Genomic DNA, 18,494 nt, shown 5'->3' with positions numbered 1-18,494 from the left:
GAAGTGCAGAAAGCCCCAGTGCAGAGCAGAAGTCTTTGATGATGAATGGTGTCCAGCATTTTTAAGGCCAAGGTTCTCGCAGAGCCAAGGACCAGTGATCCAAAGTCAAGTTTCGATTGAATAAGAGCACGATACATCTTTAGCATAGAACATTGATCCACTCCCCCAAATGGTGGAAGAGAGGACATGGAGGATGTTTAGTGCTCTTGTACATTTGACCTGTAGCTGCTTGATGTGTGATAGAAAAGTTAGCTTATGGTCAAAGATAAGCCCCAGAACTTTGTCCCAGGGACCACAGGCAGTGCAATATCAATATGGAGTTCAGGATCAGGATGAATGATCCATTGGCAGCAAAAGTGCATGCAAACAGTTTTTACAGAGAGAGAAGTTAGAGCCATTTGCTGTGGTCCACTTCAGTAAATGACTGAGGGAAATCTGTACTTGCCACTCAATATACCTCATGTTCCACTTCTGACATGAGATGTGAAAGTCGTCAACATAGAGCCTCTTTGCAACAATGAGAGGAAGTTGTTCAGTGATGGCATTAATCGTTATACTGAAAAGGTGACACTCAAAACACAGCCCTGAGGGACTCCGAGTTCCTGTAGAAAAGAACGGGAAAGTGTCAAACCCACATGAACTTGGAATCTCCTGTCCACTAAAAATTTAATAAAAATGGCAAAGAAAATGGCCACATAACCCATATATATGGAGGTCTTGCAGAATGGCATACCTCCATGTTGTATCACAAGCCTTCTCAATGTCAAATAATATTGATACAAGATGTTTTCATTTGAGAAATGTTTCTCTGATGTTTCAAGTTGTATCAGGTGGTCCACGGTGGAGCGCTGTCATCGGAACCCACACTGGGCGAGAGGAGGTTGTTTGATTCAAGGAACCAGACAAAATGAACATTAACCATCCTCTCTAAGGTCTTACAGAGAAAGCTCGTCAAAGCAACTGGACAGTAGTTTGAAGGAATCTTGGGATCCTTCCCAGGCTTAGAGAAAGTTAGTACAATAGCCTGGCACTAAGCAAAAGGAAAAACGTTCTCCTGCCAGATCTAGTTAAAAACAACAATAGCAACAGAAGTAGGAGAAATATGGTTCAGCATTTCATAGTGTATATAATCAGGTCCAACTGTTGTACTGCTAAACCAATGAACGGCCAGTTTGAGTTACACCAACGTAAAGGGACGATAATAGTCGTAGAGACAATCAGCTCAAAAGGAAAGTGATGATCGCTCTGTCCGAGTCTTGATGGCTGAGAAGGTGGAGGAAGAAGCAGAATTGCTAGATACCCAGTAAAAGCTTTTACCTAGAGCAGTGGTTCCCAACCTTTTTTATACCCTGCACCCCTAAAAAAATTTAATATGTTCTTGCACCCCTCACAGTAATTATTTATTTGAGAATAAAGGTAAAGGTGGCCAAAACAAATTTGTATAATTAGTTTTTAATGATATATAAACAAAAATGAAACATTTGGAAAAGAAAATATCACAACAAACTAAAAGTTGCATAAACCCTACACGAACTACAAAAAAATAAATTTTCATCCATGCATGTAATGAAATTTCTTTAAATTCAAAATGTTCAAATGTTCATAAGCCAATTTAAATTTAATGGCTCTTTTGTTCCTGTTTATTTCTTACGAGTTTTTCAAAGCATGGCACTTTGTTGCTGATAGCAATCTGCAAGTCTGCCTGTGCACCCAAGCGATTTCTAGATTTTGTCTTGATTGACAAAAGGCACGAAATCCAAACTCGCATAAGTATATCATCGTGAATGGGATGAGCACATTTAGTGCTTTTTCACAGTCTTGGAAACATGTCCATTGCTGAACACCAATATTGTTCCAAAGTTTTGCTTTTAAACTGCATTTCAAGAACTAGATTTGTGCACAGCTCAATAAGATCTTCATTCAGTTCATCATCCAACATATTATCCAAATTGAAGGAGTATGGACTCGTAATCCATTCTTCAAAAGTTTCCAGTTCTCCTCCAAAATATCCATCAAATGAATTTGATAGTATTTCCAAATTACCCACAATTTCTTCACATATACACATGGAATTAGGGACTTGTCCTCACCTACCATTTCTTCAAATGATGGAAAATTTGAAAGATTCCCTCTTTTAACACATCGACACCAAAGATGTAACTTTTCTTTGAAAGCATTTAACTTTTTGCAGCATTTCAATACGTTTATGTTTTTTCCTTGAAGAGATACACTAAGGTCATTCATACGAGTGAAAATATCACTCAAAAAGGCTAGCTTTTGGTTGAAGGCCCATTTTTGAGCCTTCCATGCCATGTGGCAGGCAGGATTCCACCACAGATGAGTGTATCATGGAAAATGTGTCGAGGGTTTAGGAATACATTGAGCAGCTGCTTGTATAATACAGTTAGTTGCTGCTGACATACAGTCGTCTATTGATGGCTTACAGACGATTGCAGGATAAAGTTTTATGAGAGCAGTGAAAGAGGGCCAGTTTGTGTGATCCAGCTTCCACTGGGGCATGCGGGTTGGGTGGCACTGATCACGGCCAGTCTCTCTCAAAAGTATAGGAAAATGATCACTGCCTCGTGGATTATTGTCAACCCTCCATGAAAAATGGGAGAATAGTGAAAGGGAGCAAACTGAGAGATCAACAGCAGTAAAGGACTGACTAGGTGCATTAAAATAAGTAGAAGAACCAGTATTGAAAAGAGTAAAGTTGTGTTGAGAGAGCATATGCTTTACAAAGCAACCCCTCCCATCAGTATCAGCACTTCCTCAGAGGGGATGATGTCCATTCAAGTACACCAGGATTGAAAAGGGAGAAGGTAACCGTTCAATGAGAGCATCAAGGTCTGATTGATCATAGATCTCTCCAGGCAACAAGTAGAGAGACAAATAGTAATGGTGAAACCCAAGGAAACACGGATGGCTATAGCCTCCAAAGGTGTGTCAAGTGGCAAAGACAGGGTGGGCACATGCTGATTAACCAACAGTGCCACCCCCTCCATGCACTTGTCCATCACACAGCCTGTCATTTCTGTACAAAGAAAACTGCCAAAAGGTGACTGTATTGGCAAGTTTCAGAAATGTTTCCTGTTAGGAGACATACAGGATGGTCGGAAGCAGTGTTTTGATGCCATCCAAATTAGAAAGTAAATTTTGACAGTTCCATTGTATCTAGGTGGCCATTTTTATTTATTTGTAGGCAAATTGGGTGGAGAACCCTTCTGTTTACAACCACATCTTTCTTCCTTACTGTCCTCATTTAAGGGAGGTCTATCGACCTCCAAGAATCCTGCCCTGGGTTGATTGAACAGGTCTTTGCTGTTGGAATGGGATTCCAGTGACTGAGGACATGAACAAATGATCATTTTGCATTTTGGGATGGGAGAAAATGTATCCGAGGAAATGCCTGTACCTGGAACCAAAGGATGTGGATCTTGGGGTTTGTTGAAATGTATGTAAAGGACAGAGATGAATGTTGAAGTTGATTCATCAACTTTTTTAATCCTGTAAGTTAAAAGACTTTTCATTTGTTTTCAGAACAATTCTTTCATTGGCACAAAGAGATCTGTCTGCACTCCCATTGTAGTTGTGGAACAAAGTGCAGCAGCATACGTTCAAGATGAAGTAGACAGCAACTTTTGAGCCTCAGCATAAGTAATGTAATGAATCGTTCTCAAACGCTGCACCTCTTTTTCTTCCAACTATTTAAGGCAAGAACAAAAGTAGGATGGGTGAGAGCCATTGCAATTGATGCAATGAGGGTCCATTTCACACTCATAGGCATCATGGTCTTTGCCACCACAACAAGCACACGTCAGGGAACCACGACATGATGTCTTTGAGCGACTAAACCTCTGACACTGGAAACATCAGAGAGGGTTTGGAATGTATGGCTATACCCTACAATTAAGATAACCTGCCTTGATGGTGGCAGGTGGACATGATGATGTAAATGTCAGAACAAGGATATTGGTTGGCATTGTAATTCCATCTTTGCAAGTGGAGATACGTGTCACTGCAGAAACTCCTTGAGTGGAGAAACCAGTGAGAATCTCCGACTCGACGATGTTCTTCAAATCCCTCTCAACAATAACTCCTCATGATGAATTCAAAGTAGCATGAGGTGTAACCTCAATAGGTACATCCCAATGGCCTTTGAATGCAAGAGGAGTTCACTGTGTTGAGATGTGAATGTTTCCACCAATACATCACCAGATCGAAGCTTTTTTACTGACTTTAGAAAGCCAGCAAGTCCCTCCAGTCTCTTCTGAATAAAAAAGGGAGACATTTGACCTAAAGGTTTGTCTGAAAGGGAATGTAGAATAAGAAAATGAGGTACAACAGGTGTTACAGACATTGAAGATTGCTGCTCAGAATTTCCAAGATGTGGTCATTTACCTATGGACTGTTTTTCACTATTTTAAAGTTTTTATTTGGAGGATCCATAATAAAGGAAATTTCAGTGCCCACTGACCCCACCCACTATGGAGCCCTAGGAGGGAATGCACCACAATGTCAAACAAGGACACTGCAGCAATGCCGGGTTTCATGAGCACTATACCCAAACACCAGCATCAGATACCATGCCCACAACACCTGTTGAGATCATCCAACACTGGTACTTGGTTGACTCTAGCCCACGTGGACAAGCTAATTGGACCACCCCAAGGCTACCCATCTACAGGAATTCAAGGTCAAAGTGGTGTGTTAGGACCCGTCAACCACCAGGATCCCCCGTTTCCCTTCATGAATCGCCATACATAGCAAACACATGGGTGGATGTTTAGATCCCAGAAGAAGTAAACTGAAAGAACAGAGACTTCCCTGGGAGGTCCCCTCACCACATACAGAAATGCACACCAAGGGGCAGTAAACTATGAGTTTATAAAACAACTGTAAGAGCTGGAGAGAAAAGAGCATCAACAGAAGAAAGATTGAGAGAAAAATAATGAGGAAGAAAAAGGAGAGAGAAAATGAGATATTGGAAATAAAGAGGAAGAATAAGAGTATAAATTGAGAAAAAAAAAAAGAGGAAGATAGAGGAGACTAGAAATAGAAGGAATATAACAACACAATTTGAGGTTGTAAAGCTCACAACCAAAATTTAAAGAACCCAAGAATGACAACGAAGTCAAGGCCAGTTAATCCAAGCTGCCCAAATTTGATTAACAGAAAGATGACATGGATGGTTTCTTGGTGATATGTGAAAAAATCATCAAAAGTCAAAACTGAGACACAGGTGACTGGGCAGTTTGTCTCAGTCCATTTCTCACAGGATAAACCCTACAAGTATTTGCAAGCATCAGAAGATGCCATGGACTATAACAAATTAAAAGCAGCTTTACTGAAACAATATGAACATACTGAAGGGTTTTTCTCAGAAGTTCAAAGAAATGATGTATAATGTTGAATAAACTGTAATACAGTTTGTGGCACATCTGTGGCAATACTTGACCAAATATTAAAATACATTTAAGAAACTAGCTGACAGTTCATAAACATGTGTTCAACTGATATGTGACTATTCTTGAGGACAGCACCAAAAGATGTGGAGATAAGTTGATAGAACAAAAAAGCCCATGGAGAGAGTATAGCTAACAAGTTTGAAAAGTCTCCAGTTAATTTGAAACCAGTAATGGCTGACAGAAGAACCAGTTTATTTCAGAACTGATGCAGGAAGTGTATAGACTCATCAGTACTTGGCAGCTCTTTGCCACACTGTATAACCATGGATGGTATGGATCTTGTGTGAGTCATTGGAGTTTAAAGAGCATACTACAGAAGAAATGCCAAAAGAGACCATGTGACTGGAACAGGTACTTGTAGAAAGTATTATTTGCCTTTGAGAAGTCCCACAAGCAAATACAGGATTTTCACCCTTCAAATTACCATACGGCAGAACAGTATGAGATCTGAAGCAAATATTAAAGTCAGAAGTAAAAAACATACAATAGTATGTGTCAGACCTCAGAAACTAACCAGAAGAGATCTACCAACTCAGCCAATAGAGGTTGCATGCAGCTCAGGGCAATCAAAAGCATTTCTGTGACAAAAAGTTTTAGTTCTGACACCCATAAATCACAACCAGCTCACCCTGTAGTGGAAAAGACCTTTTGCAATACAAGAAATACCCAACAGAATGGACTACAAAGTGAATGTAAAAGCCAAGATCTACCATGCAAATCTCTTGAAATATCTTTGAAAAAAGATCCAATTGGTGCAGCTGTTGAAAATGGATGTTGCAGGCACAGCCATCATATATGCAGAATCAGAACATAATGACTGACCATGAAGATGAGGAATTACGTTAGTAGGTTACCTAAAAACACTAGGTGGAGATTAAACATACAAAGATGTCAACATCAGTGAGAAATAGGACTGACAAACAGAAAAAAAACAAAAAACTACAAGACCCACTTGTGCCAGTATGCAAATATCTTCATGGATAGACCAGAAAAAAAAATTGACTGATTGATTTAATGTTTTATGGCACAAAGCAGCTAGGCTATCTGCACCAAAGGTCCAGTAAAAAGGTAAAAATAAATTAAATGTAGTAAAATACATAAAAGGAAATGAAGGTAAAACAAAACATCATTGAAAAACAGAAAAAGTATAAAATCAATGTTGACACCTAGTCTATAATGTTAAGAGAGAAAGCAGAGTAAGAGAAGTTGTAAAGGCCTTTCTCTAGCAAAATGGTAATGATCATAACCCACCAGGAAGACTAACAGGTAAGTACAAGAACCACCGTCAGTCACCTGAAGTTGGCCTTTCCAGTCCTGGTTATGTTGTCATAACAGCCATTATCAAAAGGTAAAATAAGAAAAGTGTTAAAAGACATATAGCAAAATTGTAATAAAAATTAGCCAAATGTCTTGTAAAAAGGTAAAAGTAAAGTAAAATTTGTAGAAGGAAACAAAGGTAAAAACAAAACAGCAATTAAAAACAGAAAATGGCATAAAACCAATGTTGACATCCAGTCTACAAAGTTGTAAAGGACTTCCTGTAGCAGAATGGTAATGATCATAACCTGCCAGGAAGATTAACAGGTAAGTACAAGAACCACCGTCAGTCACCTGAAGTTGGTCTTTCCAGTCCTGGTTCGGGTTATGTGTCATTATGGACAGTACTAAAAGGTAAAGTAATAAAAGTGTTAAATGACATGCAGCAAAAGTGTAATTACAACTCGCCAGGACGACTAACGGGTAGTTCAAACAGCAGCGTTAGGTCACCTGAAGTTGGCCTTTCCAGTCCTGGTGTCGAGTTATTTAATGTCCTGTACATTTTACAATGTCAAATTGAACTAGAGAGATTGAGACTGAAAAGGGAACCACAATTAAAAAGGTGTAATGAATAAATATCAAACACTTAAATGAGGTTAAAAAGATTAACGGCCATTAAAAAACTAAAAACTTTATCAAGGTGGACAGTGTCACCATCGCCAATAACACTGTTCAATGTTACAGACAAACCCTGGGACAGAACATGTTTAAAATAGTGCCGTCATTGAGTCGTAACGATGGCAGGAAAGTAAAATGTGGCTTACAGTGATTCGAGTGTTACACAAACTACATATTGGTGCATCAGTTCCAGATAAAAAAAAATGATGAGTTAAAAAACTGTGACCAATGCGTAGTCTAGTGAGAACAACTTCATCCTTCCGAACCTTACGGAAGCTAGATGGCCAAAGCGCAATATAGGGTTTTCTTTGAAAAAGCTTATCACGTTGCTCACTCCAAGCGGACTGCCAGCTGGCACGGAGCCAAGCCTTGAATACAGGACCATAGCCCATGTACGGAATAAGCACAGTGGTGATAGTGCCAGTGCAGATAGATTTAGCTGCTGTGTCTGCAAACTCATTCCCGCGAATATCATCGTGGCCTGGTATCCAGAAAAACTAGATAGAAGTAGATGTTAATGAGAAATGGACCAGTCAGTTTTGAATATCAGCGAGAGCAGGGTGTGAGCCAACGTGAAGCGATTCCAGGGCCAGCAGAGAACTAAGGTAGTCAGTATAAATAGTGCAGTTGGAGTACTGCTCAGCTTCAATATGATCCAGGGCAAGAGATATGGCGTACAGTTCAGCAGTGAACACAGAAGCTGTAGAGGGGATTCTGTGCACAACCACCTTACTGCAACAAACCATGGCAGAGCCCACAGAGTCACCTGATTTTGAGCCATCCGTATAAACTGGAATAGAAAGGTTGTTCGAAAGATGTTCAGTAAATAAAGGACGGTACTTCCAATCAGGAGTATCTGCCTTTTCCAGATGACTTAAAGAAAGGTCACATTTGGGGGCTGTAATAAGCCATGGGGGGGAAGGGGGGCTGACCAGTGCATTCTGCAATGTTTTCCAAGGACAGACCCAATTCATCCAATTGAGCCTGGATGCAAAGGTCAAAGGGAGCAATAGCAGATCATCTGTTTTGAAAAAGTAAGACCCACTGAGGAAGGAAAACACATCCCCAAGTGGGATGCTTTGGTAAGGAGCAAAGTTTCGAAGTATACAGTAAAGACAGTTGCAAACAGTGAAGGTGCAGAGAAAGTTCGTGAGATTCCACATATAAACTCTGAACTAGAGAGGTGTAGAAAGACCCAGTGCAGAGTCAAAGTCCTTGATGATGAATGGGTCCAGTATCTTTCAGGCCGAGGGTCTGACAGAGCCATAGACCATTGATCCATAGTCGAGTTTTGAACGAATAAGAGCACGATATATTTTTAACATAGAACATTGATCTGCTCCCCAACTGGCAGTAGAAAGGACACTGAGGATGTTCAGTGCTCTTGTGCATTTGACCCGTAGCTGCTTTAAGTGTGGTATAAAGGTTAGCTTACAGTCAAAGATAAGCCTCAAGAACTTGGTCTCAGGGACCACTGGCAGCAAAACTTCATCGATACGGAGTTCAGGATCAGGGTGGATACCCCGTTGGTGGCAAAAATGCATGCAAACGATTTTAGAGAGAGAAAAATTAAATCCATTCGCTGTAGTCCACTTCAGTACACGATTGAAAGCAGTTTGTAGTTGCCACTCAATATATCTCATGTTGAGCCCGTTTGCAACAGTGAGAGGGAGTTGTTCAGTGATGGCATTTATCTTTATACTGAAAAGTGTGACACTCAAAACACAGCCCTGAGGGACCCCAAGTTCCTGTACAAAAGAACAGGAAAGTGTTGAACCCACACAAACTTGGAATCTCCTGTCCATTAAAATTGTTTAATAAACATTGGTAAATGGCCACTTAACCCATATATCTCGCAAAATGCCATAACTCTATGTTGTGTCATAAGCCTTCTTAGTGTCAAAAAATATTTAAAGAAGATGTTGGCATTTGAGAAAGGCTTCTCTGATTGATGTTTCAAGTCAAATCAGGTGGTCTGTGGTGGAGTGCTGTTGTCGAAACCCACACTGGGTGGGTGAGAGGAGGTTGTTTGATTCGAGGAACCAAACAAGACGAGCATTAACCATCCTCTCTAAGGTCTTACAGAGATAGCTCGTCAAAGCAATTGGATGGAAGTGTGAAGGAATCTTGGGATCTTTCCCAGGTTTAGAGAAAGGTAATATAATAGCCTGGCACCAGGCATCAGGAAAAACATTCTCCTGCCAGATCCAGTTAAAAACAAGTAGAAGAATATCAAGAGAAGCAGGAGAGAGATAGAGCAGCATGTCATAGTGTACATCATCAGGTCCAACAGATGTACTGCCAGACCGATGAAGGGCCATTTTCAGTTCCCCCAGTGTAAAGGGACAATTATGGTAAAAACGACAGTCAGTTCGAAAAGGAAAGAGGTGAACGCCCCACCTGAGTCTTGATGGCCAAGAAGGTGAAGGAACAAGCAGAAGTGCTAAATATTCAGCAAAAGCTTTCACCTGGAGTATCAGCGACGTTCCAGACATCAGCTACCTCTTGGCCATCAGAGAGTAAGATGGAGAGGGGGACAGAATTGTAGTGTCCACTGACCTTTAGAATCCTGTCCCACATGACCTTGGAACTGGTGGTAGAAGATATGCTAGTTGTGAACTTAATCCAAGATTCCTTCTGGCTTTGACGTCTTACCCACCTAGCATGTGCACGGGCCCGTTGGAAAGCAATGCGGTTCGAAAGTATGGGATATCTACGGAAAGTATCACAGGCCCGTTTTTGAGCCTTCCATGCCAAGTGGCAAGCAGGATTCCACCACAGATGAGGATATCAAGGAAACGTGTCAGGTTTTAGGAATACACCGAGCAGCTGCTTGTATAATAAAGTCAGTTACCACTTACCACAACAGTATTGAAAAGAGAAAGATTGTGATCAGAGAGCATACGCTCTACAGAGTGACCCCTCCTATCAATAACAGCACTTCCCTAGAGGGGATGATGTCCATTGAAGACCCTCAGGATTAGAAATGGAAACGGCAACTGTTCAATGACAGCATCAAGGTCTGATTGATCATATGTCTCTCCAGGGGACAGGTAGAGAGAACAAACAGTGATGGTATGACCCAAGAAAACACGGATGGTTACGGCTTCCAAGGGTGTGTTGAGTGACAAAGATAGGGTGGGCACATGCTGATCAACCAATAGTACTCGCCCATCACACAGCCTGTCATTTCTGTACAGAGAAAACTGCTGAATCGTGACTGTATCAGCAGGTTTTAGAAATGTTTCTTGTAAGGAAAGACATACAGGATGGTAAGAAGCAATCAGTGTTTTGATATCATCCAGATTAGAATGTAAACCTCGACAGTTCCATTGTATCAAGGTGGCCATTTTTAATGACGGGCATGAGAAGTGGCTGGAGAACCCTTCTGTTTATGACCACGTCTTTTTTCCTTACTGTCCTTATTCTCAGAGGAGGTCTATCGACTTCCATGGATCCTGCCCTGGGTCAATGGGGCAGGTGTTTGTTGTTGGAAGGGGATTCCAGTGACTAAGGATGCAAATGAATGATTGTATTGAATCGTGGGATTGGAGAAAAAGATGTATCAGAAGAAATGCCTGTATTTGAATTCAAAGGATGTGGATCTTGAGATTTGTTGGACTGTATGGGAGGAACAGAGATGGGTGTAGAAGTCGATTCATCAACCTTTTTAACCATGGATGTCAAAAGGCTTTTCATTTGTTTTGAAAACAATTCTCTTGGAGGTACAGAGAGATCTGTCTGCACTCCCACTGTAGTTGTGGAATGAAGTGCAGCAGCATACATCCGAGATGGAGTGGTGGACAGCAATTTCCAAACCTCAGGATAACTAATGTTATGGGTCGTTTTCAAATGCTGCACCTCATTTTCCTCCAACCATTTTGGGCAAGAACGAAAGTAGGAAGGATGGGAACCATTGCACTTGACACAATGTGGGTCCGTGTGACACTCATAGGCATCGTGGTCCTTGCCACCACAACGAGCACATCAGGGAACCACAACAGGATGTCTTTGAGTGGCTGAACCTCTGACATTGGAAACATCAAAGACGGTTTGGAATGTACAGCCGTACCCTGCAAATTAGATAACCTGCCTTGATGGTGGTAGGTGCACCTGGTGATGTAAATGTCAAAATGAGGATATTTATCGGCAGTGTAACTCCATCTTTGCGAGTAGAGATGCGATTCACTGCAGAAACTCCTTGAGTGGAGAGACCAGTGAGAATCTCTGACTCGGGGACATTCTTCACGTCCCTCTCAACAATAACTCCTCATGATGAAATCAAGGTAGCATGAGTTGCAACCTCAATAGGTACATTCCCAATTGCCTTTAAATTCAAGAGGAGTTCACTGTGTTGAGATGTGGATGTTTCAACCAATATGTCTCCAGATCGAAGCTTCTTTACAGACTTTGAAGAGCCAGCAAGTCCCTCTAGTCCCTTCTGAATAAAAAAGGGGGACATTTGCCCTAAAGGTTTTTCTGAAAGAAATGTGATATAATAAAATGGGGTACAGGTGTTCAAGATTGCTGCTCAAAGTCTTCAAGATGTGGTCATTTACCTATTGAATGTTTTTTCACTATTTTATTTAAATTTTTTGTTGGAGGATCCATACAAGAAAAGAAAAATTTTGGTACCCACTGACCCCACCCACCATGGAGCCCTACAAGGGAACGCACTACAATGTCATGCAAGGACATTGCAACAATGTCAGGGTTTCGTGAGCACTATACCCAAACACCAGCATCAGACACAATGTTCACAACACCCTTTGAGAAATTCCAACACTGGTACTTGGTTGGCTCTAGCCCAAGTGGACCAGCCAATTGACCCAAGGGGGGCCACCCAAAGGCTGCCTGTCTACAGGAATTAAAGGCCAAAGTGGTGCATTAGGGTTGGATCCTTAGACCACCAGGATCCTCTCCTCCCCTTCACGGGTTGCCACGCACAGCAAACACGTGGGTGGATGTTTAGATCCCAGAGGAGGTAAACTGAAAGAACAGAACAGAGAAAAGAAAAACCTTGTGCAACACAAAATTGAGACCACAACTAGGGGTCCAGTCAAAGTGAAGCTTTATGCAATGAGAGACCTTGAAAAGCAGGACACTGAAGCAATGTTGGAAGCTAGAATCAATTAGCCTTCAAAATTCAGCCTACTGTTCACAGCTGCAATAATGAAAAAAGAGGAATGGGTCACACTTCTACATGAAATTCCAGAAGCTGAATCTCATGATGTCTGACCACAAACCTATGGGTGACCCAGAGATTATCATGTTAAAACTAGGTGGGGCCAGGTTCTTTTCAAAGATCGTCCTCAGTAAACGTTATTAAAATATCCTGATGAAATTAGGGTCTAAAGAGAATACAGTATTTTTAACAGTTTTAAGCAGTTCAACAACAGCAATACTTAAATGCATGATGAAGAGGATGTTACACAACACCAGTATAGATCACTACGTGAATAACATTTTGACACACATTGCAAAATAGACTATCTGAAGAAATGCAGAGTGCTGTTCCAGTGACTGAAAGAAGCAAATCTCATCATCAAACCATCCAAGTGCTTTGTCGGATATTCTGTGCTGGAGTTTATTGAACACATGGTGAAGGACTGATAGCCATGGAAAATAAGGTAATATGCATACAAGCTACACCAAATTCTAAGACCAAGCAGCAAATCAAATCCTTCCTAGGGTTAGTGGGATATTATAGGAAATTTATCCCAAACTATGCTGAAGTTACTGCACTCTTGACTGCCCAGACCAACACAGACTTGCCCAACAAAGTGAAAAAGGAACAACCACATGAAGTGGCATTTCAGAAATTAAAGAACATGTTGGGCAACTCACCAATTCTCAGAATGCCAAACTTCAACAAATCATTCATTGTTCAGGCATTGGAATTGTGGCAGTACTCTTACAAGAACATGAAGGACTGTTTTCCGTAATATATACACTACTTGGAATCTCTGAAAGTGATTGGTGGTCTGTGTGGATGATGAATTCCTTCCCAAATAGATAGTTCTGGAACTTTTGAATGACAGATACTCTCCTTGAATCACGGAATAATTTTTCTCACTACTAAACAGATTTTTCACTTACACACCTCTGGCCAAAATCTTAAGGCCAATTAACATAAAGAAAAAATATGCATTTTGCATTGTTAGACTCAACCACTTATTTGAGTAGACCTTCAAAAGATAAAAATAAGAAAAGGGAAAATAAAAATAAAATAATTTTTTAGCATTTAATAGGGAAAATGTGAACACTATGAAATTAGCCTAAATACTAGCTGATCAAAAGTTTAAGACCATACTGAAATGAAGCATGAATCGGCAAACACGTAACGAAATTTAGTCATTTGTGTTCAAGCATTAGCGTTGTCAACATCTCCTGTGTTACATTGGGTAAAAACATGGCAAAGGCTAAAAAGTTGACAGAGTTTGAACATGGCAGAATTGTTGAGTTACAAAAGCAAGATCTCTCTCAATCTTCCATCGCTGTTGAGATTGGGTGTAGTAAAACTGCTGTTGCAAATTTCTTAAAAGACCCTGAGGGATACAGAACATGAATTTCAAGTGGTTGACCCAAGAAAATTTTGCCAGCAATGAGCAGGAGGATTCCATGGATTGCCTGGCAAGACACCAGCCGATTGTCGAACCAGATTAAGGCAATTACAAACGCAGAATGCAGCTCAAGAATAATAAGACGGCATCTACGAGAGAAAGACTTTAAAAACCATAAACATCTTTAAATGTCACACCTCCTTCCACACCACGAAACAGCTCGGTTAAACTTTTGAGAAGCACCAAACGTGGGATGTAGAAAAGTGGAGGAAGGTTTTGTTCTCTGATAAAAAAAAAAAAAAAAAAAAATTAACCTGGATGGTCCAGATGGCTTCCAACATTACTGGCACAATAAAATATCTCACTGAAGACATTTTCTACACAACACAGTGGAGGAGGTTCCATCATGATGTGGGGTGCTTTCTCCTTCTGCAGAACAATGGAGCTTCAGGTTATACAGGGGCTTCAAACAGCAACAGCTACACTGGCATGTTGGAGAGAGCATCCTTATTGACTGAAGGCCCTCGCTTATGTGGAAATGACTGGATCTTTCAGCAGGACAATGCCGCAATCCACAATGTCTGCAAGACAAAGGACTTTTTAATGATGAATAACATGATTCTTTTGGACCATCCAGCATGTTTGCCCGAACTGAACCCCATTGAAAATGTTTGAGGGTGGATGGCAAGGGTAGTCTATAGAAATGGATGACAATTCCAAACAGTGCATGATCTTCGTGAAGCCATCTTCACCACTTGGCATAACATTCCAGCCAACCTTCTGCAAATGCTTATATTGACCATGCCAAAGTGAATGTTTGCAGTTATTTGCAATGATGGCCATGCAACTCACTACTGAGTCTTCTTGTTGGGCATTTCCTACACTGTTTAAGACTTCTTTTTGGTATGGTATTTAGGCTAATTTCATAGTGTTCATATTTTCCCTATTAAATGCTAAAAGTTTTTTTTTTTATTTTCCCTTTTCTTATTTTTATCATTCAAAGCTCTACTCAAATAAGTGGTTGAGTCTAACAACGTAAAATGCATATTTTTTTCTTTATGTTAATTGGCCTTAAGATTTTTGCCAGCAGTATACAAGTAAAAAAAACTTTAGTAGTGAGAAAAATTATTATTCAGGGAGAGTGTCTGGCCATTGTATCTGTCATTCAGAAGTTCCAGAACTATCTGTATGGGAAGGAATTCATCATCCACACAAACCATCGATCACTTTCAGGCATTCCGAGGTTCAAAAATCAAGTGTTAGGATCACAAGGTGGGTGTTATATTTTCAGAACTATAGATTCTGCATTAAAGCCCTCAAATGGACTGCAAATAATGGTGCAGACTATATGAGCAGACTTGTGGGTGAGCTAAAAACAGTCTTTGTATACAGTGGAAAAAAAGAAACTTTCTCTTGAAGGGCTAATTGTCAGATAAAGGGCTGCTTAGTGCACATAGTATTAATTTATTTTGTGTTTGTAATTTGTTGATGTTAAGGATACTTATGGTTGTACTTGCAATCCATTGATTTTAAGGCTGTGGAGATTTTAAAATGCCTATGTGATTGACATATAAATAGTTGCAATTAGACAAGTGAAAAGAGTAAAGTCATGTGAAAGAGATGTTTAGTCAGATAAAAGTTAAAAAAAACAAAATTAACCATCTTGGGAGAGAATGGCCCAACAGTTAATATGTTAGACTGAGAATAATAGTTTGAAAGACTAGTAATTTGTCTCAAAGACTGTTCTAAGTTAAATTAACCTGTCTGTGTCAACTTTGACAAAAAGCACATGCTTATTGTAGTTAATTCAAGACGTGTATGTTCCTAAAATGAGGAAAGGACAACACAGAAATCAAATCTAACTGGCTTACTAAAGAGAAGAGAAAATCAGAAATAAATGTCATAGATTTATCAAGTTCAACAGATAAACTGAAAAATTTTCACAAATATAGAAAAGTTAGAGTTGGTTGAAAAAAAATATTAAAATTCAAAAATGTTCAATAAAAACTAGTGTCTAATAATGTTAAAACAGCAAACAATTTTTATATGTTAAAGAAAGCAAAACATTAAAATAGAGATTCAGCCTCTTACAGAGTGTTCATGACAAGGTTTTTCCTTAGTACTGTGAAAAGAAACAAATCTATTCTCCTGATTTTACAAGATAATAAGAAAAATATTCCCAACCCTGAGAATTCTTTTGGAAATATAGGAACAAACCAGAATCGTGTAGATATTAGTTCCTTGGTAGAAAGTAAAAAGATTGAAAAATTAAAAGTTGACAAATCACCAGTGAAAGATAGTTATCCACAAGGTTTTGAAGAGAGTTAAAGATCATACATGCCAGTTTTTATCTTTCCTTGTTTGTAGATCACTTAAACAATGAGTGAACGAAAATTTTAAAGGCTGATAACAGTTGCCCTGGATATTATAGTCCAATTTCTGTTACTTCTATAGCAAAAAAATCCACAACTGATAAAAGTTTCACAAGTCATTGAAAGAAATATGATATTGCAGATGAATTCCAATATGGAAATTTTCCCTTGATAATCCTTTTTATTTATGTTCACATGTGTGTAGGGTGTTATCTAGATGATAGAAATTAAACATGGTATACTTAGGATTTCAAGAAACACTTGAAAATATTATTTAAAAAAATCACACTTGTAAGGGTTGGAGAAAGACTAGTTAATTATTTTGTAGGATATTTGAATTAAAGAAGGTGTAATTCATAGAGTTCAGCCAAACTGGATCATTGTTACTGGGGGAATTCCTCAAATAAAGCTTGCTGATGACATTAAATTCTTAGGTATTTCTAGTTGTATTGAAGTACTATAGAACAAGATGACCAATAAGTTGAACAAAACTAATAAATGAAAATTATGGTAAATGCAAAGTAATGCATTTCCATTTGTGTATTTTGAATCACACATTTAATTGTAGATGGAAACCGCACATTATCAAGACTGAAGAAATGACCTAGTGGTGATGAATAAATCATTCAAGTCAATAAAGCAGTGCTTTGTTTCAAATTGTAATAAAGCTCACAAAATGTTATGGTGTATTTAGAAAAATACTGACAACAAGAAAAAACTAATAATCCTTATGCAAGTCATTAGTCAGACAGACTGCAGTTGAAATATAATGCAATTAATTATGGTGACCTTATCTAAGAAAGGTTTCAGAGGCAGGCCACTAGAACTAGAAATCCAATGATCTTAATGAAGTTTACAAGATTATCCATGGCATGAATAAAACAAAGGCCTCAACAACCCTTGTTCTACATTCTGCTAATAACAGAAACCTAATATTCAGAAAGAAAGATTTAAGTTCCAGTAGAAACAAATTTTCAAATACCATAATCAGATTGTGCAATGAGCTGCCACTTGCAGTAGTGAAGCAGAACATCAACACTTCATAGGAATTTAAGAGAGAAAGTATTTGCTGAAAAATAAAAGCAGGGTATAATTTTTTTTTACTTTTTTTGCAAAAGTGGTTAAACAAGAAAAGATATTGTAGTGGTAGTGCCATTAGAAGACTGCCTAGGGATTAGAAAATATTTAGGCTAATAGTAGTATTCATAATAAAACAAAGGAATAAACAGTTTTATTTGAGATCACAGTGATGTAAAATAAACCATTTTGATTTTACTCAATTCCTTAATTATAAATTAGAAAGGATTAAATAATGATAGTTACATTTAGTGTTAACATTACGCATTTGATATAAAAGCTACAAAAAAACAACAAAATTCATAACGTACAATTTTAAAACTCGATAAATGCAGAGAAAAGTAATAAACTTACTTGTTTTCCAATTACTTTTAATTTTTTAGTTTTTGGAATACGAACGCCAAGTTCCTTCAAAGCATGCAATACAACTTCTTGCAAATTGTCCCTCTCTTCCGAAACCATTCCTACCCCTGATGTTTTGACCATTGTGGTACTGCAAGAACTTTCAGGGAACAAAGTTGTGGATAGACCTGATCTACGTTTGGAAGCAGGTCTTAAAGAACAATCAGTCAAATGCTGAAGTTCCACGCGTAAGACAGAAAAAGTTGTAAAAATTCCCGAACATAGAGTATCACCTCGTAACCGAAACCTACCCAGTGTTGTTTTAAAAATGACAAATTTACTCCAATTGAAGAGGTTAATCCCTCTCAAAATATTCTAACTTGTTTTAAATTTCAAAGTAATCAAAAAATAAAATATAAAAACCATGATATTCAAACGTTATAATTCCAGAAGCTTACTTTCCTTATAATACAATCAAGCACACTGAGTTTGAAAGATCAAAATATGGCGCTGTCAATTTTGATTGGTTGATACAAATTGGAACTTAAGCGTCCTCTACAAACTAAAACTCTGTTAGTAACCAGTTTGCGTATACTTTACTACATCTTTACTACTTCTTTTCAACCAGTTAGCAGTTAATTAAAATTGAAACAACTTTTAACTGTTTTAATAACATTATTTGTTACATGATGCATTTCATCATTCAGAAAGTAAAAATTTATTTGCCAAAATCT

At 38.8% G+C, this 18,494-nt stretch overlaps 1 protein-coding gene across 3 annotated transcripts in view; it reads right to left on the bottom strand.

Annotated features, from left to right (window-relative positions):
- The window catches only part of LOC143226532 (uncharacterized), a 39,890-nt gene extending 21,627 nt beyond the window's left edge, over positions 1-18,263 (bottom strand). For 2 of the 3 annotated variants that reach the window (XM_076457599.1, XM_076457600.1), the window contains exon 1: positions 17,773-18,037. In XM_076457599.1, the coding sequence (XP_076313714.1) occupies positions 17,773-17,904 (132 nt within the window). In that variant the 5' untranslated portion in view covers positions 17,905-18,037. Of the gene's footprint in view, positions 1-17,772 lie in introns of all 3 variants that reach the window. The other variant, XM_076457598.1, reaches the window with a different exon arrangement.
- Positions 18,264-18,494: the final 231 nt, after the last annotated feature.

This window comes from Tachypleus tridentatus, chromosome 9, assembly GCF_004210375.1.
Source record: "Tachypleus tridentatus isolate NWPU-2018 chromosome 9, ASM421037v1, whole genome shotgun sequence".
Taxonomy (NCBI): domain Eukaryota; kingdom Metazoa; phylum Arthropoda; class Merostomata; order Xiphosura; family Limulidae; genus Tachypleus; species Tachypleus tridentatus.
The sequence above is the reverse complement of the archived record's forward strand: the minus strand, read 5'-3'. Positions and strand labels throughout refer to the sequence as shown.